We start from the raw sequence: 24,392 nt of genomic DNA, 5'->3' as shown, positions 1-24,392 counted from the left end.
TCCGAAGAAATAATATACAGGGCGTCCCAGTGTTGTCACTGAGTCAGTTTAATATTAGATCATATTCGAAACCTCAATGTGAGAGTTTTCACCTATAAGGACAAACGTTAAAAGAAGTGCATTAACACTGCCTCCTTCTGGCTACGACAACAACCTGCAATAAAGTGGTAAAACATCACTGTCAGGGGAAAATAACACAAACACTAATATATGAAACAATTTCCAATGACACAACAACAAATGTGCTGTTTTTTTCTGTTTTTTAAATTTGGGCAGGTGTGGTGGGTAGTTTGATTCCTGGCCTGCTCCATAAGTGTTCTTAGATGAGATACTGAACCCGGAATTGTCCCAGTGCACCTGACTACTTTAGAGGGTGTGTGTGCGACAGATAAGTGTATTATGAATGTGAGGGAAAACATATGAGCGTAGCTTCTAGTGTAAAGCGTTTAGCATCAATCAAACAGGAGACGACTGCATAAACGTCAGTGAAGTTAACATTTGCTTTCTCAACGTTTCCAAAGACTGACAACGATTCTTATTGTTTGCCTCTGAAAGCTAAATACTCATGTACATTTTCTAATTGTCCTTCAATAATAACACAAGTCTAACTTTGTCTTTACCTCACAGTGCGCCCTGAGGCCTGTTTCCTGCAGTCGGGACCAGATGCTCTGAATGCGGCCAGCGTGCTCTGGATGACTCGTTGTGCTACCACATATGCACTGGTGCTTCTGCATCAAAGACTCATACACAAGACCTGGGAAATTCACACACCACCACGCACAAACATATGGGTGATTATGCACCACTGACAACAAGGATAGAAACAGCTGTCACGATGACATTTTACAGTCACACCATAAGACGTGGTGTGATTATCATCTATTGCACCTGCTTCTTCTAAAGCAACAGGTTATCATTGTGCAATAAGCAAAAACCCTGTTTAGGATGTTTAAACACTGCACACAGCTACTCACTCTCTGCATTGTGTTTGATTACTGTGGTGCTCATGACAATAAAAAGCATCACTGCTGTGTGTGTGTGTATGTGCAAAGAAATAATTATGTAACTCAGCAGACCTGTAGTGAATCGAGGTTTGGCTGGCGGCTCCTGCACGACCATGGGGAAGGAGGAAGAGGCTGGCGATGACTGAGCTCTCGACAGAGGCCGGTGGCCAGCAAAATTGGCCGAAAGCCCGGCTGCTTCCATCGAGGCTTGGTAATTCCTCAACTGGTGGATCCGCTGCTGCTCTAAGAGCAGAGCCTGCTGCTCACAAACACAGACAGTGCAATATTCAACAGAAAGCTGGGCTGCAATATGAGTTTCCCACCAGAAGATGGCACCAAATACCAACATCTTCCTACTTGCTATAGCGCCCAGTTTAATCAGCTTCCATAAAGAGATTCCTGTTGCAAAGAACCAAACTACATTTGGTTGTTGAAGCAACATTTTCTAGCTGACATAGTGCCAAACATGAGTGTTTCACATTAAGGCGTCATAATTATTTTAAACTGCTTACAGAAAAGAAAAGTTATTATGTAACTATTTATGTAATTGTTTTCAAAATGATCTGTAAGCACCTGAGTGGAATATTTCAGTGCTCGCTAAGCAGTCGTGTTTTCCTGCTCTGATGGGTGTGTCTGTCTACACTATGGGCGCCATGGCGACAGTGAGAGGAGTGTCTGATTGAATTTGGCTGAGCGGACAGCAGGGATGTGGCCAAAGAGAGACTGCGATGTACAAATTCACGTGTAACAGAGAGATTTGTTGCTGCTAACAGCTTTTACATAAAATACTTGCACGTGTATGCCCGCATGAAGTTGTGCTACGGACTAATTTCGAGGATATTTATACACATATTATACTGGAAGCGGGTTGGGTAGTCAGTCCAGTCGGGAGGAAAGGCAGATCAAACAAATGTGGAGTGTAATGTTTCAGTCACAAGAAGCTCCATCTGTCACTGCTATCAGTGTGTTGTTCAGCCCAGCTACAACCACTTACTGATTACTGTAATACAAAAAGAATCCTCCATACTGTGTAATCGCTGCCAGTTTGAATCATCATGCACATATATGAAGACATTATGTCAAACATATGAATCTGACACTGCTTTTAGAGTCATGCAAAAGAAGAAACTTTCTCCCTTTTTATAAATGCCAGATTAAACTTGTGGAATTTGAATTTCATGCCCAGTCCGTCTTTTCCACTCCAACTGGTCCCCGCCATTCGTGCTTACCTGTCTGAACAGGAAGTCCTGCTCAGCCTGCCTCTCTCTTTGCTCCCTCTCTTCTTGCTCCTGGGGATCCGGAGGCTCCTGCTTGATGACCACCCCACGTAGCAACCCCGTCTCTTGCCCAGAGGTAGGAGAGGAGGACGATGATGACGAGGAGAGCGCCTGGTGCTCCCTAAGCTCCTCCTCCGTCTCTTCCGGGTGACTCTGGTGTTGCCTGCCTGGTCCTGAGGCTCCCGGGCCTGCAGCTGAGGCCTGATCGCCGGGCTTGGACATTATCTAGAGGGCAAAAAGACACGGCCAGGTCAAACTTTTGACGCAGTGATTTGACGGTGTTATGCATGTTTTTAGAGGAAAAACTGGAACACTTTGGACATAAAAGAAAATATTCACATAACATTCGGCCAAGATTAGGGAGTCAACTGATGATGTTAGGAGCCAGTAACAGAAAGACGTTCCAGAAAACAGAAAAAAGACAGAACCGAGAGTTTCAAAAGCATGAAGGGAGGAAAGCACTAAGGAAACATCAGGGACAACATGCTCCAATTTAAAACTACACTTTGGATGTTTTTCATTCCAAAAATAACTGACTAATCAGTCCGCGTACAAAGTTAATGAAAACAACCTTAGATAAACCCACCAAAAGCTAACATTAGCCGGGGCTTTTGACTTTTTGCACACACAGAAATAAACCACATCTGTACTCTGGATTCTGATAGGCTAGTTATTTGTTTTCAAACTAATGATATAATCTCCTGAGACTATGGATGAATTTTACTGCTAAGTTCGTCGTGTCTGAACATGTAAGAGAAAAGAAAAAGCGAGGAAAGAGAGTGGAAGCACCGCAGAGGGGGGATTGTAATAATCTTGTTTTGGCAGCTGCCCTCGTCCCTGTCGTCACAGACCTCAACCTTGATGTGCAGGTCATGATTGGACAGGACCACTGTTTGTGCCTGGAACACACACACACGGCTGGCATATTGCCCAGGGAACAGTCCATTGACGTCAGAGAGAGCAGGCTCTTGCCTCATCCCAGTCCCTCTTCTCCAAACAAACTCAAAACACTCCTGCCACACTGACTCTCTTCCTTTCTCTCTCAATTTGTTCTCTTTCCCTCTGTCTAACCCTTCTTCTTTTACAGAGGAAATAGTGGCTGGGACGTGAATCATAAGGGGGACAGACACTAAATAACCCTGTTAAATCAGCTGGAAGAGGGAGAGGAGAGACGGGGTGGTGGAAACACTTGATACACTCGGACTCTGTGCGTTTATTTCTCTCCCCTAAGCACACCGCTGTACCGCCATAGTGGCACACAACAAGCTCAGGTTGGAACCATTTCAAGATTCTTTCATTCATTTCTTTCTTTCTGCTGCAGAAAAAAGCCAAAGGTTTTCAGGAAGACCCCTTTTTCCTGCTGACTTGACTGATAGATGCAAATAGGGAAGGGAAGGAAGACTGCAGATGAGTCAAGAAGTGGATATCCAAGGGTGAAAAGGGTAAATGAAATAACTCCTGCCAACAGGATATTTCTACATAATAGTTAGCACCACTTTTAAGAGTCAAATGGTAGGCGTTACATGCATCACTGGAAACATATTCGTCCCACGCTGCTAACTTTAGTCGCGTATTTTCCCACGTCAAACAGAAATATAGCAGATATTAAAACCAGCTCGCAGCAATCAATATTTCTTGGGGATAATGTTAAATTCCTCATTAAGTCTGATCTTTATGAGGCAAAAACAAAACAAAGGCAATGAGTAACTACGGAGTCCGCTGGGGGAACTTCTCCAATGACTTCCATGGTGCAATGATATTAGGCAACATTAAAAAGCAGGAAATGAATAGACACCTAAAATAGCACTGTCATAATCCTGCTTTGCGGTTAATGCAGGAGCTATAATTACAGTCACAAATATCAGGATAACGAGTCACACACTGCAGTCAGACACGGACGGCAGGAGAACAACTACACCATTCAGTAGCTCGAGGTTTTATTCATTAATCTACTTCTGTGCATGACTTTGGTAAAATAATACACAGCACTATAGTAACGCTCAGCGATCATCACACGCCAAAGCATTTTCTTGTTGTGGTCTAAAGCTTAAAGTCTAGCTCTTCAGGTGTTCAGGTGATATTTTGAGTAATGGACTCAGGTTACATTTCTTGCTGAAAAAGGGCAGATCGTTAAAGTTAAAGGTGCCATTACAGCTTTTTAAAGCTACGCAGAATGGCTCCAGTTAACTAAACAACCACCATCCTTTTTCTGTCCTGCGTCTTTTAACAACTTCATGCAGTCACTGAACTCCTGCCTCTTCTGAAAACCTCACTGGACGCCTTTTATTTAATCCTGTGTGATAATTCCACTGCTATATGAAGAGGAAATCATCAGGTAAGGGATTGCTTGAAAGTCTCTCCGAGGCCCGTCATGGACACCACACACACAAATACACAATTGTCATCCCTTCAAGCCACACAGGAGAAAATAGGCTGCGAGTAACCACGCCAACCCAGGGAAATAAAGCAAACTGTACAAAGACCTCAACGTTCCAGCAGCTTTAAATCCAGTATCTGTTTCCCATGAGGCAAGTCGGGAAAGCAGTAAGCTACAATTAGACCCTAATAATAATAAAAATGAACTGACTTAATTGGAAGACTTATGTAGCAGAACTCAACGCAAAATTACACAGAACATTATAGCTCATTATAATTGCCGACAAATAACCTAATGGGATTTACAGAAATTGCCACAAGCTTTGGTGACTTTACACTTGTTCATTTTTATGCATATATGTTGTTCTGGTTGTACCGCAAACTTTGGCTGCTGATTGTTAGTGATTAGTGGGCAGCTCCTCACCTCATCCTCTGTGCAACTCAAACCATTTTAGTTCCAGTCTCCCTCAGCGCCTCCTTCTAATATGCATGCTTTGTCCGTCTCTTCCTCTTACTAGTGTATAAATCTTTATGTGGGGAAAAACTCTTTCTGCAGATACATGTTCAAGCCTGATCCCCAACCTGAAATATTGAGGTGACATCCACAACAAGAAAGATTACAGGAGGATGTTTCTGGTAAGTATGACACTCACTGCTTGCTTTTTATGTGATAAAACTATTGATTTAGTATCTTAATCATATATAAACAATGGGGGATTTTTTTGTAAGTTTGCTCACTTACAAATAAACAAACTGTCTTGTATTTTGTGGCAGTTTCGGTTTAATGGAGAGAGACAGAATAAAAGTCACTCAGTGATCCTCTGCAACCCAGCCAGAATTCTAGATCCCACAGACTAGGGGTTAGGGATACAACCAGTCAATTAAAGATACGCCAGAGCTCATCTTGTTATGTATATAAAGTACACCTGTTTATTCCAACCTCTCCACCATCATGTCAAGACCAAAAAGTTGTCCAAAATTGTCGAATGGACAACAAAAGCATCAGTAAGAAGCTTGGTGAGGAGGTGAAACTGAAGAAAACTAAAATGACCAACAGTCACCCTCAGTCTGGAGCTCCATGCAAGAGCTTGCAAGAGGATGATCATGAGAAAAGGTGGTGAATAAGCCCAAAACTATTAAGACAGTTGGGCCCACAGTCACCAAGAACACCACCACTGGTAATCTTTCAGCAGCTACAAGGTCCCCCTGCTCAAGAAGGCACACACACAGGCTGGTCTTAGGTTTCCCCGTGAACATCTCAGTGACTCAGAAAAGGCCTGGGTGTCGGACGAAACCATGTTTACTGGGAGGAAAATGCTGAGTATGACCCACAGAACACCAACCCCACTGACAAGCAAAGAAACCTAAAGGATTTAAAGTTTCTGTGAAGAGGAGAGGACCAAAATCTCTCCTGAGGGGTGTGCAAACCTGGTGAGCAACTATAAGAAACATCTGTTTCTCTCCATTAAAATAAAACTACCATTAAAATTAGAGACTGTTAATTTCTTTGCACGAGAGCAAATGCACAAATTCAGCAGGGAGTCAAATAACTTTCCCCTATTGTGCATGGATATAAATATATTTTTTTGGGGGGCTGCTATGCCTTGAGTAGATGAATGCACGTCCATGATAAGCTGACAAAGCCTCAGATTTTCGATCACATTGATTACTTTTACAAATATTTACCTGATTATTTGAACCTTTGGGCACATTTAATGCAGCCATGTGACACAGTATATGAAATTATGAATTTCAGCCACATAAATTATGACTGTATCATAGAGCAACTTCACACATAAGCTTGCACATACGCACACTCTTCAACAATGAAGCAGTGAGTCATATTTCCTGTGTGACCATATATGGAAGATGCTTCCTCTAGTGCACAGTTGCCAGGGTGACAGTGAGAAGCAGGGACACATGAACACAGAAAGAAAAGAAAAAAACTAGCTAAAAGAATTGCTAATTGCAGGCTGAATCATCCAGCGCTTGGAGAAAAGAAAATAGGACTCACAAACATTAACCAAGTCAGTGTCATGTAGATAGACAAACACTCACACACACAGTATATGGACAGACATACAGCTGCCTGCAATACCGCAGCTGTTCAGAGTTACTTTTGATACTGCGCACAGACATGTGTTGAAATACCTTGTTGATGATGTGCTGCTGCTGCTGCTGCTGTTGGAACAGTTGTTTGTGCTTCTCCAGGAACTGCTGGTGCTGCTGCTGGACCACCAGGTGCTGCAGGGCCTGTGTCTGTCCGCACTGCTGCTGGGGCAGAGGCGCCGACTGCGTTCTCCCCAGGGGACGGTGGCTGCGCATGAGCTTGGAGACGGAGGACGATGGCAGCGGTAGGCCACCCAGCCCAACTACAGAAAACACAGAGCGGTTGCAGGAAATGATCTCAAGCATTTTTTTCCAAAAGCTGTGTCTTATTTCTGTAGCTCCACTCATCATTCACACATATTTTAGGTGATAATTTTAGGTGATTTTATTTCATCTACTTAAAAGAAACTGGAGGCTTTACAACTGGAACCACAGGGGCCCCTCTCATATGACGGATGGAAACCGTTACTCAGGAATACCGGCTGCACATTTTAGCTGCAATGCAGTGCAGGTCCTGCTTTTTTCTAGCTGAAGTGATATTTTAAAATAAGATGATGTCAGACAAGTTTGCCACATTTGTCTCCACTTATAAATTTCAGTAGCTTGGTTCAAGCAGCCCCTGCAATATAAACAGTAAAATAGATCATGCATTAAATGTACTGTAAGTGACAGAGTTTCACTCCTCAGGCTGAATCACATCTGAGCAATCAAAAGGCCAAAAAAGGATTGATTTTGGCAAAATGTATCCTTTGACAGCTATTTAGGTCTTTATTAGTGTTTTTAAGTCATCTCCATTCATAAACAATGAACAGCAGAAGGAAGAGGAAGTCTTGGCCCTCATATATGCCAGCTTCATGGGAAGCTTTCCAAAAAAGATCGGCCTTCATCTTTAGAGGCCAGATTCAGCAGACAATAGCCAATGAGATCACAGATTGCAGCAGTACAGAATGAACTGTGAGGTCATTTTCCGAATCCACGACAAATAATCTCAAACAAAAATCGTATTTATTTTATTCCTTAAAAATCGTTGACGTTTTTTCCTCCAGTGATGCTCTCAAAACTATAAGCTGCCCAAATCATTAGAACCTTGAATTGTGTGTATGTAATCTTTCCAGTAATTATTTTGGCACACTTTGAAACATAATACTGTTATCGCTAAAGCTTAGAGAAGAAACAGCAAAATATTTGGGCTGTAGATTCTTTCGGTGGACCACACAGTATCAATAATTCAGACCTCACCCACTGTTTGAAAGAGAGAAAAATAAAAATCCTGCAAATGTTGCAGTGAAAACTGACCCACTGGACTGTGGCTTGGATCCAGCAGTACCATGTGTTGGAGGAGGGGGTTGTGACCCACCGTGCCCCCTCCTGGGCCCTCCCTGTCCAGTGCTGAAGATGCCAAGTAGGAGGGCAGGTGGGAGGGCAGGAAAGGAGGGGTCAGTGGAATGCCCTGCTGCAATGCAGGCAATGCCAGATGACTCTCGCCATCTTGGTGTCCCGATACCACCTACAAAGACACACAGGCAGGGAGAGGGAGAAAGAGATGTTAAGGTGGGGAAAGAAGGAAAGAATGAAGGCAATGACAAGACTGACGAGTTCAAATCCAGTTACAGGCTCTGTAATATCCTTTGTATTTCTAAGGAAACTAACCAATGAACCTTCTCCACAGTGATGAGAATAATTACAGTACAACTAATGAACGATTCGCTATAACTAATGTCATATTTCCCTCGGGATGAATAAAGTATTCTGATTCTGATTCTGATATCTAAAAGTTTGATTCTGTGGTATTTTCTTTTAAATGGACTCACAGTGCTAGCAGGTCCTGTGGCTGGCAGGCCCAGGGTGATGTTGGGCAGAGACGGAGAGGTGTAGAGAGAGAGGTGGCTAACTGACCCTTCCCGTGTTGCCAGCCTCTGGAGCAGCGAGGTCTGCAGACACATCCACATTGACATAAATACAGTGCAGATCCAAGAAAACAGTGCTGTGTACAGTGCAAGACTTTTCCATCTCTCTCACACATACAAATGCACACGCAGCCACGGGCACACAGTCATGGATATTAGATTCATTTAAATCTATTTACCATAATATGTAACCACAGCTATGGCATGAATAATCCAAATATAACATTAACCTAAAATCAAAACTTCCCCCGAAAGTTAAAATTGACTTGCTTTATGAAGACTTAAATGATGACACTGATTAAACAGATGCGGGTCTCTCTGCAGGTGAAGAATGAAGCCAAAGCTTAACAGCCAAAAACTGCAGTTCCTCAAACTGCCACTTGAGGCTGGCATCAAATGCACGTGAGTCCACAGAGAATAACAGAATAGCAGAAATAAACATGTTTACATCCTGGCACCAACTCTTTTGGTCTTCCTACTTACTTTCCCCATTATGTCAACTGTATGGAGCTTTTTATACCTCACCTAACACCACAGGGTCAGGCTGTGGTCCAGGCTCTTTTACACAGAGTTCGGTCATGAAAGGGTTACAGACCCAAAGAGACAGAAGCAACAGGGTTAACTTCAGAGTGTACCTAACCTAGCTGGCTGAAGGCCACTGATGAATACCTGATGATTTTGGAGCTGAAGAGCCCATGCAAGACTTTTGAAAGTACCCCTCGTGTCTCTTTGGATGTAAAACATGTTTTTTATCCACTCGTGCGGCTCGTTATAAAATGTGAGATCACTTAAAAATTGCAGAATGTTTAAAAAAAATGTCGATGGGATTCCAGGAATCACATTCGGAGACTCCAACTGTCTCAAGATGTGCAGAGTTCACCATTTTTGCACCTGAGAAAGTTTGTGATGCGGGTTATTTGTCCTTGAATTTTCTGTGTAGCCTGTATGACTCACACATTATGACTGTATTATCTAGGACTGATTCCTGGAGTACTATAAATAACACAGTTTTGTGTGATTATGTGTGAATTTAGTTCTCAGTCTCATTGCTGTTATTTATTGAAACAGCAGTGAGACCCTTTTCTAAGAAAGCTGGTTGTCTCTCTGGGCCTTGAACACTTTTGTCCTCTGACGCAGACTCTATCGCCCAGTTAAATGTTCTTAGAGTCATGTGGAAATAAAAGGTGTGGCTGTTTGAAGCGACAGGTTTCTCTGAAGAGTGAAAATCTAGTATCATGTTCTTTTGTTACTTATCACTAATAAGCAGCTATCTGTGCATCTGTATAGTTTACTATTACAAACTGCTAACCACTTTTGGTAGCAGAGGTTGATGTCATGGTTAGAGATGGGTATCGTTTAGGTTTTATCTGATACCAGTACCAAACTGGTACTTTTAAAATGGTGCCGGTGCTTAAATGGTGCTTAAAGAATGGAAAACACACACTTTGTCCAAAAACCTCTCATGTTTAGCTGTTTTTTTGTAAAAAGATAACAATGTTAGCCTTTTCTGCAGCTATGGGGCATATATGGTATCACTCTTGGCTGGAAGCAGTGCTTAAACAATGGAAAAAACACAAACTTTGTCCAAAAACCTCTCATGTTTAACTGTTTTCCACTTTTTCTTTGGTCATTTTAGCCTTTTTGGCCAGGGTGGAGGGAGTACCTGCCATCAAACAAGAAGACAGCTGCATGTACCCACGACGGTGTTTGCTAGTTCACCTTACATGCATTAATGTAATAACGTGGTTAGCCTACTCAACGTGAATTATACACGGACAACATTAAGCTACTCGCCCAGAGAAGAACGGCTGCTGCTGCATCACCATCCATCATCATTTCTTCTACATTGGCAGGGCTAGGGGCCAGGACTCTCCTCTTCCGGTTCTTGGGGGATGTTGCTAACTCCGCGTCCGATAACATGCACCACGCCCGCAGTAGATGTGCACGGTGTGAGGTCTCGCAGCAAGCTATCAAATACGGTGCATTTCTCACCTTTTAACAAAATGCTATGCGTCGCCAGGTGTTTTATCAGATTCTTGGTGTTACTTCCTTTGCACAGTATCACAGTATCAGCTTAAAGCACTTGTTGCAGGCTGCTGAGTTTGCATCTTTTGCTGTGAAGTACAGCAAAACCGCTTTGCCTTGGGCATTTTTAATCTGTAGCTCTGCTCTAAAAGAACGGACGCACCTGGGCCCGCCTACTATCCTTGGAAACGTAAAATGATTGGCTAGAATCTGAAGTGTATCACATCTCAGGAAAAAAGCACCGAAATGTGCGCTGTTTTTCGGTCTGGTTACTACCGTTTATGTCAGAACCGGGATACCGATACCCATCCCTAGTCATGGTGGCCAAGTCCATCTTTCATATACAGTGTATGGATTAAATATACTCACAGGCTGACGCCTCTATTAAAATAAATTAACACTGCAAATCCTGGTGTCCTGCTTCACAAACACACATGTGCATACGCTATAATTAGAGATGCCATGATGTTTACCTCTCCTGGACTGCTGCAGATTGTGATCCCATTCTCTGTGGGGATGTTACTGGAGCCATTGTTGGGGGAACTGGGACCTGAGCCTGGTGCACTGTTACATGCAGACTCTAGAGTACATACAATGAAGAAAAAATGAATCAACTTTCTGCACTGAAATGCATCAAACTGGGTGACTATTTGTGATAGCACCTTAAAACAACAGTGACAGGAGTCCTTACCAGCGACGTCTAGGGGACGCTTCTTAACAGTAGCAAGGGGTCCATCTTTCCTACGGAGCAGAGGGCTGCTGCGACGCTCCGTCACCTTCTGTTTTAGCCGAGAACGAAGCTTTAGGTTGGGCTCAGAGGCTGAAAAGACACAAATGTCCATACATTTCAATCCAGTTTAAACGATTTAGTGTCACTACAACTGTCACCTCAAAGAATTTCATATTGCAATGTAAAGACGCTAAAATGTTACATCCTAAAGTAAATCAGACTTTCTTTGACTTAAACTCATGTCTGTTTGTAATGTCTATAACTGAAATAGCTGAGCTGCGACAGGGCTAGAGGCCTTTAATTTCCAACTAAAACACCATTTCTAAAAATAAAATGTGTTACAGCTCAAGCTCGCCCCATAAATGACTTACAGTTTACACAGTTTCTCTAACCTGGCAGTCTGGCCCTCAGATTTGTGGGTCACACGAGTGGGAGCTCGTTTGTTGGCGTGTAGCGGTGCTAATGAGCTTGTCCCTATAGACCACACTGTATGCACTGGCTGACATATTTGGGAGCTGAGGTTTGCCATCATCATGTGACAGCGGGAAGCGGTGCAACACCAGGGGAAGCAGCCAAATGGTATTTTCCTTGACCCCACGCTTAATGATGCTGCCTTCACGCTCTGCTAATGAACACTGCTTGTTTCCAGACACTTCCAATTTAATACAAACACGAAAAATGAAAAGAAAACTGACAGTGTTTTCAATTAGGTTACTACGCAAATGCTGTGTGTGGTGTGGGAAGGCGCTACATGAGGTGCAGAGGCTTGTCAGAGGCAGGCGTACGGTATATCCGGGATTCCTGTCATGTCACGATCAGCGCCTGACATTTTCTGCGCAGTGCTGCTTTGGTGTCTCTGTTGTAGGCAGTTTACCAAACAAAGGCAGATTTATTCTCTACTCCACTGGCTTCCTTCCGTTCCCTTAGGTAAAGCAGGACGGTTGACCACCAGTTGACCCTATGCTCGTCCCCTGACCTAGTATCAAACAGACCATGCCTCATTCATTAGCCTCAGAGAAGGAGGCGGGGCTTTTTGGTACAGCCAAGTGGAAGCGATTGATTCTTTGTGTAATGTGGAGATTTATTCTGCAGCAGAAGAATTATTCTGGGTCATTACAAACCCTCTGGCCCCTAGAATGCTAATCAAAGTAGGATAATGCACCAAGTTTTAATGTACTTCAAAGAGGTGCTAGCTTTCATTATACCACCTGGTCAGCGGGGATGAGATAAACTATCATGAATCTATAATGTCTAAGTACTTTTTCAAATGCACTCTCAATTTTAAGGGGAACAGTGCTGCAGAACTTATGAAAGTCAATTATTTAAAAAAGACCTTCTTAGTGGAGGGCACTCTTCCAAAGTCTTTGTTAAGAGGGACGGGGAGACTGAGGATAAAATGCTATGCATTAGTTTAACAGGAGGAGACCCTGTGAGAAAAGGAGCGCAGTGCATTAAAGTTATATTTTAGACTATGACATGCTGAACTGTAACAGCCTGACCATTCTTTCAGTGCTGACACGATAATGATAACTGACAAAAACCCCCGATAATAACTGCACGTCAGATTTTCTCTGCTTTAATAATCTCTGATTTAATCAACAAAACAGAACAAAAGTTGGCCTTTGTGTAGTTCTCAGCCATTAAAAAAGGCAATCAGTGTTATCTTTGTATGAATGCCAGCATTCACTGATGAAGTTTGTAGCTGTCATAAAAGAAAGCATTCAACATAACTGGTTTACCTGACTGACTGTCTGGTTTAAACACGATTCAATTATTCGTTTAAATACTGGCAAGAGTAAGATAACCGTGTGCTGAGAACCTATGAGAAACTGAGCTGATCCACCTCCATCAAAGGTCTACCTGTGGACTGAGTCACATGCCCCTGCTTGTTTACTGATACATTAGTAATAACTAAGAAAAAGCTAAATAGTCATCAGATGCTAGCCGATGTTTCTGAGCCACTCTGTTGCTTTCAAACTGGAGCGTTTACCTCCCTGCAAGCTTGCTCAAACACGATTGGTCAGTAGGATTTGAACTATAATCAGACTAAAAATAGACCAAAAAGTTTCTGCAATCAAAAATCCCTCTGGTCTGTAGATTGTGTACATGAGCAGCCAGGCGATGGAAACTGAGAAGAAAGAACCACAAAGGTAGTTACAGCAGACACAAGAGATACGCATTCAAGGTTGTTTTTTGTGTGTGAGAGTTATTACGATATGGAGTGCTAAAGGGAGCGGCTAGAGTGCGACCGCTACTGAAGGACAAGCTGGAGATTAGAAGGACGTTAAAGAGACGAGGAAGGAGGGTGAAGCAGGGTGTATGTCTTTGCTCGGCACCATTCACAATGGGAGTGTTCACCTCAGGACACAGTGACTTTGAAGGGTGTTAATGCCGACTGGGCAGAAGCACACCAGTGTGCACACGTGCGAACACACTCGCTGCAGAGGGCCCAGACTGTTCTTTTTTCTGCTGATGATAGCGTTTTATTGCAGCCTTTTGTGCCTCCTTCACCTCCATCCATGCCCTTCTTTCTTTGGCTTAGTCTAAGAGCCCATTTCTCTGGAATTATTTCCTCTCCTGCTCCTTATTGTTGACTCTTCATGGACACACTGCTTGTTACAGTACTGCCTCGATTTTGTTTTTCTTTTTTTCAGATTTAGATAATCTCCCACCAGAGCAGGACATTAGGCAGCATAACTGTGTGGCCTTGTAGGTGTGATAATAGATGGGACCAGAAGGACTTTTATAACCTATATAACACATACTTTAAAAACCAACAGTCCGAGCATGATAAATGTGATATGGCATAACATATTTGAATTTAAGGCACATTTTATATCTTTTATCACCCCCTCAAAACATCCAGATGAAATTCTAGAAACGTCCTACCTGGATGCTTGACCATGCATCAAGACTCCCTGACGTCACGTGGCTATATGAATCGTGCTGATGGTTTCCTGTTCACGGAACAGGACAAAAACTGATCCCTTACACTTCAAGTTATCCATTATATCTCAGATTAAACATCTGCATATGTGGTATTTAATATTTTAATAGGGAGGTGACGGGGAAACCGGTTCTCAGATCTAAAACATATTGATCAGATGCTCATTTGTTTTGACAGAGGAGTCCCGGGCTAAAGGAGTCAAGCCGGGGGAAGCCGTGCTGCTGTGCCAAGGAAAGGGAGGGAGGGAGGTTTATGGAAATCAATAGAGCAGTTTGCTGAAACTCATCAACTGAGCTTCCGAGAAACATCATATGTGGATCTACATTAGATAAATGGATTAGATGGACACAGACACAAAGACATATAGACAAGCCTTTGTCTCATTTGCATGTGTTCTACAAAAAATAAAAATAAAATAAAGTCAATCAACTTTGATTAAGCAGTTCACTAAAGCCATTTTATGGCATGAAAAGACAGCATTGTGATTAAAAACCATAATTCAAGAAAAGATTTCTTGCAGGCACATTAAATAAATATGAACATAAGACACCAAAGAGCTCGCCAACAGTTTCCCTTTGATTATAAACACTGAGGTTTTCTCAGGGGAGACACAACTGTTAAAACCAGCGACAGCCGAGCCGTATATGAGAAGCGAGAATGAAAGAATGGAGTCATTTTTACAATTCAGCTATTTTACCGCCATTTGTAACATACCAGAGCGACCCATAAGAGCATAGCGCAACCAGCAACATCACGAACAGTCAGTCTTTTGCTTGATTTACCTTTTGTTTAGTTTAATATGTAGAAGTGCTAAGTGTTCATCCTGGGGTTAGATAGGAGCAATAAAGAACGCAGTTAAACTCGAAGCTAGGACGTGACCTTCCTGACTACAGTCACCAGAGACATGCAGCTCATAAAGGAGTGTCAAAATGTAAAGCCGAGCAGGATAAAAGAAGGAAAAAGGAAAGTTCTGAATTGCACGCGGATATCCTGCATGCTTCGACATTAGTGCAAAGTGTGTTATGGGAATGTCAGTGTGTGATCTCGTATGAAAGAGACAGGGAGAAATGGGGTCAGCATGACAAGTCTGCCTCTGTCGTGAAGGCCTTGCAGACTTCCTGCCATAGCGTTCAAAGTGGCCTTCTGTGTTCTGAGAGTCATTACCACAAAGCCCTCCATACTTGGACAATGAGCCCCTTTTGGAATATACTGTGTGCCTGAACTTGCTAGTCAAAAAATAATTTTTAATGCACATTCAGTGAACATAATAGGGCAAAAATGTCATGTGTGACAGCTCCAGCGTCAGCAGAGTGCACGACTGCGGCGACTGCTTTCACTCACTTCCTCCGAACACAGTTCACATATTCACTTCAGCCAGTCCTGCTCACTTCTGACACAACAGTTCCTCAGTAGCCGTATCTGTATGTCTATACGCAATCGAGTTTTCCATCTCTTTCTCTGGTTATATCGCGCAAGCAGAAATACCTTAAAATCCAAAACACTTATCTTAAAGAGGTCTTTGCACGCGCGCTCTGATATATAATTAACTCCTCATTAAGCTTTGTGTCAGTGCTCAGTGGGAAGAATTTTTAAGTTGTGGATATTTCTCAGGGGAAAATTCCTGAATTACATAAAGTGTCCCTGAAAGTTGAAACTCGCAGTGTGAGTTTGTGTGCCAGGAAAAATCATTCCTGCCTCCAATGCGCAGCAGGTGGGCAAGAGTGCAGAGTACACAGAGTTTGGCCTCCAGCTGTGAAAGCAGCCAGTGATACGGCCAAAGCAGCTGCTGACGCTAAGTGAATAATCACAGCTTGGCTGTGCTTAATATGGACAGATGGACAGAATCTGATGCAACCAAAAGGCAGTAAGTTTGTTTTACATTTCCTTCAGCGCTGTTTTGTTGACCGGAGCGATCCATGGTGTCTGTGAAGACGTGTGACCGAATGACTGGGTTAAAATCTTAAAGAATGCAAACAGCCTACAGAGTTTTTCTAAGGAGAAGCTGACCGTAAACAAAAATGTTTCCACTCACATTTACTGTAAGACCTTGAAACCAAGACAAATGTTTTTTCAGAACCATTTCAGGTCTCTTATCTTTGAGTTTGTGCTGGTTGCTTGACAACCTGCCCATTGTTGTCATTTCTACTTTGGCTTTTCATAAAAAAACCAAACCCAAAACAGCAAAATCTAGTGTGTGTCTAGACAGACTCCGCCTCCAGTCCTCACGCAATGCTAAGCTAACGGACTACTAAGCAAACAGAGGGCTCTATTATCTTCAATCTTCCGTGTTATCTTTTTAAACAACAATTTTAAGAGCTCCCGTAATTTTTCATGTGGTTGATAACCGGTAAGACAAAACTTTCACGTTGCTAAATGAGGAAGAAGGAAGATCAGTGCAGCACTGTGGAAGTGTGGAGAATGTCAACAATCAACACAACTTCAGCAAAGCCTTCTGTACCGGTTTTGCGGAGAGGGAAGTCATCTTTGGAGTCGTATGTGCCCAGCATGGGATGGTTGTACGCTGACAGTGCCGTTTGTGGAGGTGAGCTCTGGTCCAAAGAGCTATGCTGAGTTTTTCTGCAAAAAAACAAAAAAAACAACACAAAATAGACGATTAAAAACACTAAACAGTATCAGTATAACGTGCTACATGAATGCGGAAACTCTGCTCCGCCGGCTTTGTACACACGACACATTCCCAGCTCAATCTATTACTATACGTGACTTTTGATACTTGCATACCCACACACAAGCTTGTGTCTTCTCTCCAAAGTCAGCTAGACACGTCAGAGCGTGGACAATGACGTGGGTGGAAGGAAGAAAGAGGTAAAGCTAGAGGGACAAAGCCTGAAAGCTGAAAACCTTTTTTTTCCATTTTAGGAAAGTAAACGGGCTGAAAATGCACAGAGGCAGAGGTGAAACAGAGAGGGAATACACGCATGAGAGAAGTGAGGAGAATGCCAACAGGTCAAACAAACGGAGAGAACCCTAAAGAAAGGGGAAACCGTGATAAGCGTGATTTATAGCGACTGGCAGCACAGTCCTCCTGATTATTCCATCATCTCCTGCCTTGGCAGAAATGTTTGACTGCTTAAAGCCTCCTCAAATATTTAAAGCACAGGAGAGGTGCCATTGTCTTTTCTCTCTGCCCACTTCAAACATGCGCACACACCTCAAAGAGAGCTAGCTGTCAATCACTGACAACAAACACTGACAGGAAAAAAAGCCTCATCGCTTCAACGTTTTCTCTGCAGCTCGACTCAGAGAGGCTAATGCTGATGTTGGAAATTTGATGTGAACACAAAAGCACATCAATGACAGACGCCTACACAACAGGAGTTCATAACACCACGGGGTTCGCCATGTTTGCAAAGCCAGGATGATGAGAGACTTTCATGTTGCTCATCACTGGTTTTTATGTTTGATATTTTTCCTAGTGTCGATTCTTTTTTTGCTTAGATTTAAAAAAAAAAAAAAAAGCAGCAACCAAACTCTCGTAAATGCATGAGAAATATGACATGCTGATGTTTCATAGCTCTGAATATTAAGGTTATTGAAATACTGATGTGAAAATGTTTTAAAAGAAGTCAACATAAAGCATTTAAAACAAAGTCTTTTCACTTCAATCAATCTACAAAGTCTATATTAAACCACCTGATGTATGAAAGACCAGTCTGATGGTGGCAGCGAGAGCTGTTAATGACATGTTAATCCAAAACGTCGCATCCTGATTTCTATCAGAAGTAGAAAAGTGGACCGCGGTATAACAGAGCCATCAGTGTAGGGCTCAGGGGTTTGTCATTTAATTCCTGACCCGTGTGAAGAAATTGCTCTAAAATTCTTTCATCTTTAAAATGTTTGACTTTAGAAGGAAGAAGGAGGAGGAGGACATCAAAACTCCACACAGATGGACGGTGGTAACCCCGGCACCACGTTCACAATGGTACAGTCACAATAAGGAACACAGTGGTTGGAGATTCATTGCAACCTCCGTGTGCAATGAACTTGAAATGGTTGGTTTGAAGGTGGGGGAAGTCTGTGACTGCTCGCGGGCAGCCACCATCTTCAAACTGACTTTGTGCCAAGACAGCAACAAAACAGCAATAAGATTAATTTAGTCTGCTATCAGTTTTCCACCGAATTGGGTCAAGTTGGCAATTAATGCAATGCATTTGTGGTAAAATGTTTATTCACTGAGATGAACTGGCAAAAACAAACAAACAAAAAAAAAAAAAACATGCAACACTCAGAAATTCACTTTCACTACTTACACTCCGAGTGCAGCCAAACAGATATTCAGGAATTCCTCCACAAATTGTGACGCGGTTGTTGCAGAACGTGTGCAAAAACAATGACACTCACCCATACCAGTAGCGTGGGTCACTGGGCAGACAGTGGTTTAGGTTTCGCTGAGCCAAGGCTTTCTTTTTGTTCAGGACAAACTCCTGAAGTCGCATCTTTACCTCTGTACTGGCGACTGCACCTGCACAGCAACACAGAGACGGGCAGAACAGTAAGCAAGCGAACATTTTTCAGCACAGCCACGTCCTTCCCAACCAAAACACAAAGAACCTTTTGCCCTACGAGAGCTGCTGCCATATTCTCCAGTCTGTGACACTAGGAAGATTATAACTACATCCATCCATACTTTGACAGATAATGGCAATCTGAGTTCTACAATCAGAGTGCACAATCTTGCATTAGAGTGTCACTGAAATCCCACTGAGACCACTGCAGCGCTACGTAACCTGCCTCGAAGACGTGCATCACGAGTTTCACTCCGCTCCTGGTCTCTCCTCAATTACCAACCTCCTCTCACAGCAACAAACAAATTATCAAGGGAGGGAGACAGAGGCAGGTGAGAGGGAAGGAGAGATGAAGAGCGAGGGAAGCCGGGCTTAAAAAACTGGTTTCAGAAAGTAGAGAATAGAGTAGAGGTGTGTTTTCATTAGAATGTGACAGTAGGAGTGATAACAGGTGACGTGTCGAGCCTCAGAGCAGAAGTGGTAAATTCACTGTGTGAAAATGACAACAGCTAATACATGTTCCCTAAATCATGGTGCAGCTGGAAGTGCTGACATCCCAAAATGTCTGCTTTGCCACTGAAGCAAATTGGCTTTTATGAGACTGCCTCAGATGCAATTTAGTGCAGTACTTAACAAAGCTTCCTCTGTTTGCAACCCAATGCTTTTTCCATAGACGTCAAACTGTAGGCTCACTCTGCTCAGCGCAGAATGATTGAGAAAAAGGGCATTACTGGAAAAAAATAATGGCTCTGAAAAGTGGGGGTCCATACACTCTGTGTGTGTGTGTGTGTGTGTGTGTGTGTGTGTGTGTGTGTGTGTGTGTGTGTATATACATATATTCTAGTATTATATCAGTACAAATACAGGAATACGTGAGCCATTTCCTCCTCGTTAAACTGTGTTTACGGTCGTATCCAAAACCTCGTTTTGTTCATTTACAGACATGAAAATGCGCACAAACACACAGCAGCATGGATGGATGCATATTTCCTATATTACAAGACTGATTCATGTATAAGTACAAGTGAAGAAGCAATTTAGTAAAGTGTGGCTCAGAAATGTCATCGAAAGGGCAAGTTTATAAACAAAGCGCCATTCAACAAGGAAATTCAAAGTCAATTACGCAGTGAGTCTTTCATACGAGTACTATTTAGCTGTAACAATTAGAAACACAATTAGCTTGATGCTGCTAAAATAATAAGGAATCACATTTTATTTTAAAGGAGAGTTCGAATATTTTGAGTAGAGGAAACAATAGAGATGATCTTGCTCTGTCCCAGTTGTTATTGGTGAGCACAGAGATTAAATAACTGATGCAATGATGTCTAAAGAAATGATACCAGACCAAGAAATATGTTTAAAGGGAATAAAGAGAGAGAGAGAACATTGCCTGGTTCAGCTTTATTGCTGTCATTTTATTTCACAATCAGTCCGCCTGTAGAAAAACTGACGACACGTCTTTCTGCACGACGTCTCGCCCCTCTAACCCCGTCTTGGCTGTCTTATTATGATATTCCCTGCGGTGAATGTGTGAGGTCAGGCTGTTCTGACTGCTGTGCTGTAACTGCAGGTGCTGTGACAGAGGGGCTGCGAGGGCCAAGCTCCTCTGACACCTGCTGTGATAATATGGCACAGTGTTTCTGCACAGGTACAGCAGATGTTGGCAGCGCACAGCAGAGCAAATATGCGCTCGGTCGAACACGAAGACTTTGTTCATAACACCTTTGATCCCACTGCGGAGTAAATCCAAGCACTGAACTGACTATTTTGGCCATACGTTACCTTCTTACAGTAACACTGTGCACATTTTTGATGAAGATCTCTTGGTCGCTTTCTTTAAAAATAATTCTCTGTGGCAGTCGCTACTCACTCTCTTGTCCCCTCTCCTTGTTTTTGAGCTGTTGGAGTTTGTGTTCCCGCTGCTGCGTCTCCAGCTGCTCCTCGTGACGTTGTTGCTCCATCTTTCTGTGGTGCTCCAACAGTTCTTGTTGATGCTTGAGCGCCAGTAACTCCTGTTGGTGCTGAGAGAAGGACGAGGAGAGTAAAGAAGAATCAGTATGAGCTGAAAGGACTTAGCCATGGTGATCTGCAGATAAATAAATAACATCACAGAAAGCAAGAAAGACTGAGTCTGAAAAGCAAAGCTAATATAGAATGGCATTATTTTTAATGGCCACAAGGGGGCGACAGCTGTGGTTCCAGTCCTACAGAAGTCTATGGGGAAACGGTTCTCTGTAAACACTCTCCTGATGAATTTATGGGCTCAGTCACTCATTTTTGTTATTTTATTTTATATTGGATTATCCGGAATATACTTGTTGGCAAGCAACCTGTAACGACCTGTGTGTCACTAGCCAGTAAGGATGAGGGTTTCACGGTCACTCTGCTGTCACATCCAGGTTCAAAGCGGGTGGCATCGAGGTAGCTACGCCCGTTAGAGATGCAGTCAGGCCAAAATGACAGTCGTTGTTACCTTTTGGTTTTGTGGTCATGGCAACACAGTCAGGTTTTTTGGGGCGTTTTCAGCCGGGTGATTTGCTGAAAAACGTACCAGCACTAGATCAGATTACACCAGCATACACACTTAAATTCAATTTGTTTCTGTTTGCCCTTCACCAGGCATATTTCTGCTGAGTACAGCTCTACAGTATCCGAGGAAGATTTCCCGCCTCACCCCCATCCAGCTTTCTCACACACACACACACACACACACACACACACACACACACACACGCACACACACACAGAAGGGAGGAGAGGAAATTTTCTCCTCTCCATCTTCATCACAACACCTCACCTTGACATGCTCCTGCATCTGGGCTTCATGTTGTCGTGATAGCTGTTCATGTTGCCTCTGAAACTCTGCGATGAGTAGCTGCCTCTGGAGCTGCTGCTTGTGTTTAAGAGCCACCAGCTCCTGCTGCAGGTGCTGCTCCTGCTGGCCTGTGGGAGGTTTTGGAGACGCGATTACTCAGCGCATCTACATCTACGGGCTGGAATGCCGCAAGATAAGCGGAGACTTACTAATGACTGGTCCGCGGCCTGTCTCAGTAGACGTGGAGGTGGGTGGCGTGGGGTGGGGTGGAGGAACCAAGCCAAAGGAGGGCTGCTGCTGGTGGTGGTGAGCGTGGTCCACTATGCGCAGATCCATGGGAAGGATGGCTGTGGCGGTGGAGGGCAGCGCCGCTGTGCTCACGTCCACTGAAACAGCAGGGAACAGTGAGCAGGAAATTTTATTATATGTTCACATTAAATTTGTAATTATTTAAAGATCATCTTAAGTTCATTTAATAGCAGCCAAAACATCATGTCCTCTTTGATCCAAATGAGACAGACGGACACTTGTTACATCAGATGTCCAAACTCTGTGGCCGTGCCAGCTGCACTCATCATTACACTTCATGGTGCTCGCGGCTGCTTGTAACGTTAGCACTGAGAACTGAAGTCTGTTTTTATAGCTGTACACAGCAGATAAGAGCATTAGGGACACAGCGAAAGCATAAAATGTGTCTGAGATTTTGAAAGCCGGAGATCATCAGAGCATCAGTGTAAGCGGCAGAGGGAGAAAACGCGTAAATCCATACAAACATCAGAGAGCGAAAATACCGCCCATCCCACCCCAACATGAATTTCACAGCAAGGATTTGTGCGTGTCTGCGTTTCGGTTTGTTACCGTGTGTGTGTGTGTGTGAGCAGAACTGCTTGTGTCACAGCCGTCACGACTTCAGACGTGACACCGTAAAGAAAAAGGTCGCAGGAATCGACTTTTTAAACCTCACGACAAGGTGTTAAAATATTAGCAGGCAGGAATAAACCGTAAAGACCCATCTGTTTTTGTTGCTTCCTTTATGATTTACTCAGTCTGCATCATTTAATCTGCTTTATATGAATAATCCAGCGAGGTCGCACAGGGCCCCATGGTAAATGAAAGGTAATGCCCTGCTTGTCATGCAACAGCTCAGGGTACGAGTGCAATCAGATTAGTTCTCTACAAGCAAACAACACAGCAGCTTACACACAAAAAGTAGCACACCAGGGAAACGAGAAAAAAAATCAAATTCTGTGCCTTGATCTTTGAATAAAACATGCTGTGATCAAACACCATTAGCACGCTACTCCATTCAATCCAAATTGCAGATTCAGTTTTTGAAATAAACCTTTTATCTATGCAAGTAAATTCTGACTTATACATCAAAACCTCACGTGCACCATTTGGTCTACTCGGATCAATATCTGCTGTGTGGAGAAGCAGCTTGCACCACGCCAAGCCCTCCACCAGCGATCAATAACCTAAAACCAGCGCGAAGGCTCCCCAGCCTATCGTGGATGTTCTGGCATCCCTGGTGGCCAATGAGGTGCCGATGAAGTTGCAGTTACTTGCAGGAAAGGTCCAATGACATCTTTGGTACTGGGCAGGTTTTCAGTGGGGGGAGAAACTTGACACCACCCAATGGGACAGCATGGGAGAGAAGAAGGGTGTGGCTAGGCCAGACTTGCTGGTGCTTCGCTGGTGCACACGTGTGTGTGTTTGGTTGTATCACTGCTCTTGCAGGGACTTGTTTATAGGCTGGACATTAGAAGTTCTGTTAAATCCTTCAGTTGGAAAAGATGAAAAGGACTAGGCTTAGAATTAATTAGGCAAGGGTGGAGGTTTATTTAAAGACTTAAGAGTTTACCATCCAGCTGCGCCACTCTTGCTGCTCTTAAAAAAAACATAACGCCAGGTGAATTTAGCAGCATTTACTGTGACGGGTGAGTCATCTGTGTCTACATGCAGGAGCCTCATTAGAGGACCACAGTGACTGCCAGTCGGTCCCAATCAACCATGTTATCCAAACAAAGCCAGCCGCACTGAACCATGTTCAAATTCAGCCCCCTTCTCGCCTCTCACGCAAACATTTACACAAACATGTCAGCTGTTTACACACATATTTAATAAGGTCAAACAAAACAAAACGTTTTGTTTGACAATCAGTGGTGACAAACATGAATGGAGCTGGACCTCAATTAATGCCACCTCAACTGTAAATGTTTCCACATGAACTGAGTGGCACAAATGTCCTGTAAACAGGCCTCTGGCACACGCTCTCAAACACTCAAACACACACACACACACACACACACACACACACACACACACACACACACACACACACACACTTCACAGCAAAGTACAAATTCAGCTATCCAAACTTTCATGCAACCCTATGGAATCCTTAGATGTTTATTACTAAACAATAAAACAACAAACGCAGCTGTCTCGCATGACCTGAAATGAAATATGGAGCAACTCGTGTTTTCGCAGCACAGATTAGTAAACTAACACATGAAACTTATCAGACACACACGTTTTGCCAACAAGCTGACACTTAGTGCCACGATTCAAACACAGCAGAGCGAGTTTCTCAGCCAAAAACATGCGCCAAAGAACCAAAATAATTTTTACCCAAAAACGGTGCTAAACTTGTGCCACAGCAGTCCCCCTCTCCCC

General features: G+C 43.2%; 1 protein-coding gene across 3 annotated transcripts in view; it reads right to left on the bottom strand.

Moving 5' to 3' along the window:
- hdac4 (histone deacetylase 4) overlaps positions 1–24,392 on the bottom strand; it is a 133,466-nt gene that overhangs the window by 28,026 nt on the left and 81,048 nt on the right. For all 3 annotated transcript variants that reach the window (XM_085374032.1, XM_085374034.1, XM_085374033.1), the window contains 13 exons: positions 21,926–22,102; positions 21,699–21,844; positions 20,772–20,922; positions 18,738–18,858; positions 16,834–16,952; positions 11,390–11,518; positions 11,172–11,278; positions 8,578–8,697; positions 8,063–8,273; positions 6,809–7,029; positions 2,234–2,506; positions 1,077–1,263; positions 621–754 (listed from right to left, as the gene is read on the bottom strand). In XM_085374032.1, coding sequence (XP_085230158.1) covers positions 621–754; positions 1,077–1,263; positions 2,234–2,506; positions 6,809–7,029; positions 8,063–8,273; positions 8,578–8,697; positions 11,172–11,278; positions 11,390–11,518; positions 16,834–16,952; positions 18,738–18,858; positions 20,772–20,922; positions 21,699–21,844; positions 21,926–22,102 — 2,096 coding nt within the window. The remainder of the gene's footprint in view (positions 1–620; positions 755–1,076; positions 1,264–2,233; positions 2,507–6,808; positions 7,030–8,062; positions 8,274–8,577; positions 8,698–11,171; positions 11,279–11,389; positions 11,519–16,833; positions 16,953–18,737; positions 18,859–20,771; positions 20,923–21,698; positions 21,845–21,925; positions 22,103–24,392) is intronic.

The sequence above is a fragment of the Diplotaxodon limnothrissa genome, linkage group LG16 (assembly GCF_057381915.1).
Source record: "Diplotaxodon limnothrissa isolate DT_005_m linkage group LG16, D_limnothrissa_male_GT1.1, whole genome shotgun sequence".
Taxonomy (NCBI): domain Eukaryota; kingdom Metazoa; phylum Chordata; class Actinopteri; order Cichliformes; family Cichlidae; genus Diplotaxodon; species Diplotaxodon limnothrissa.
This window is presented reverse-complemented; position numbering and strand designations above follow the sequence as displayed.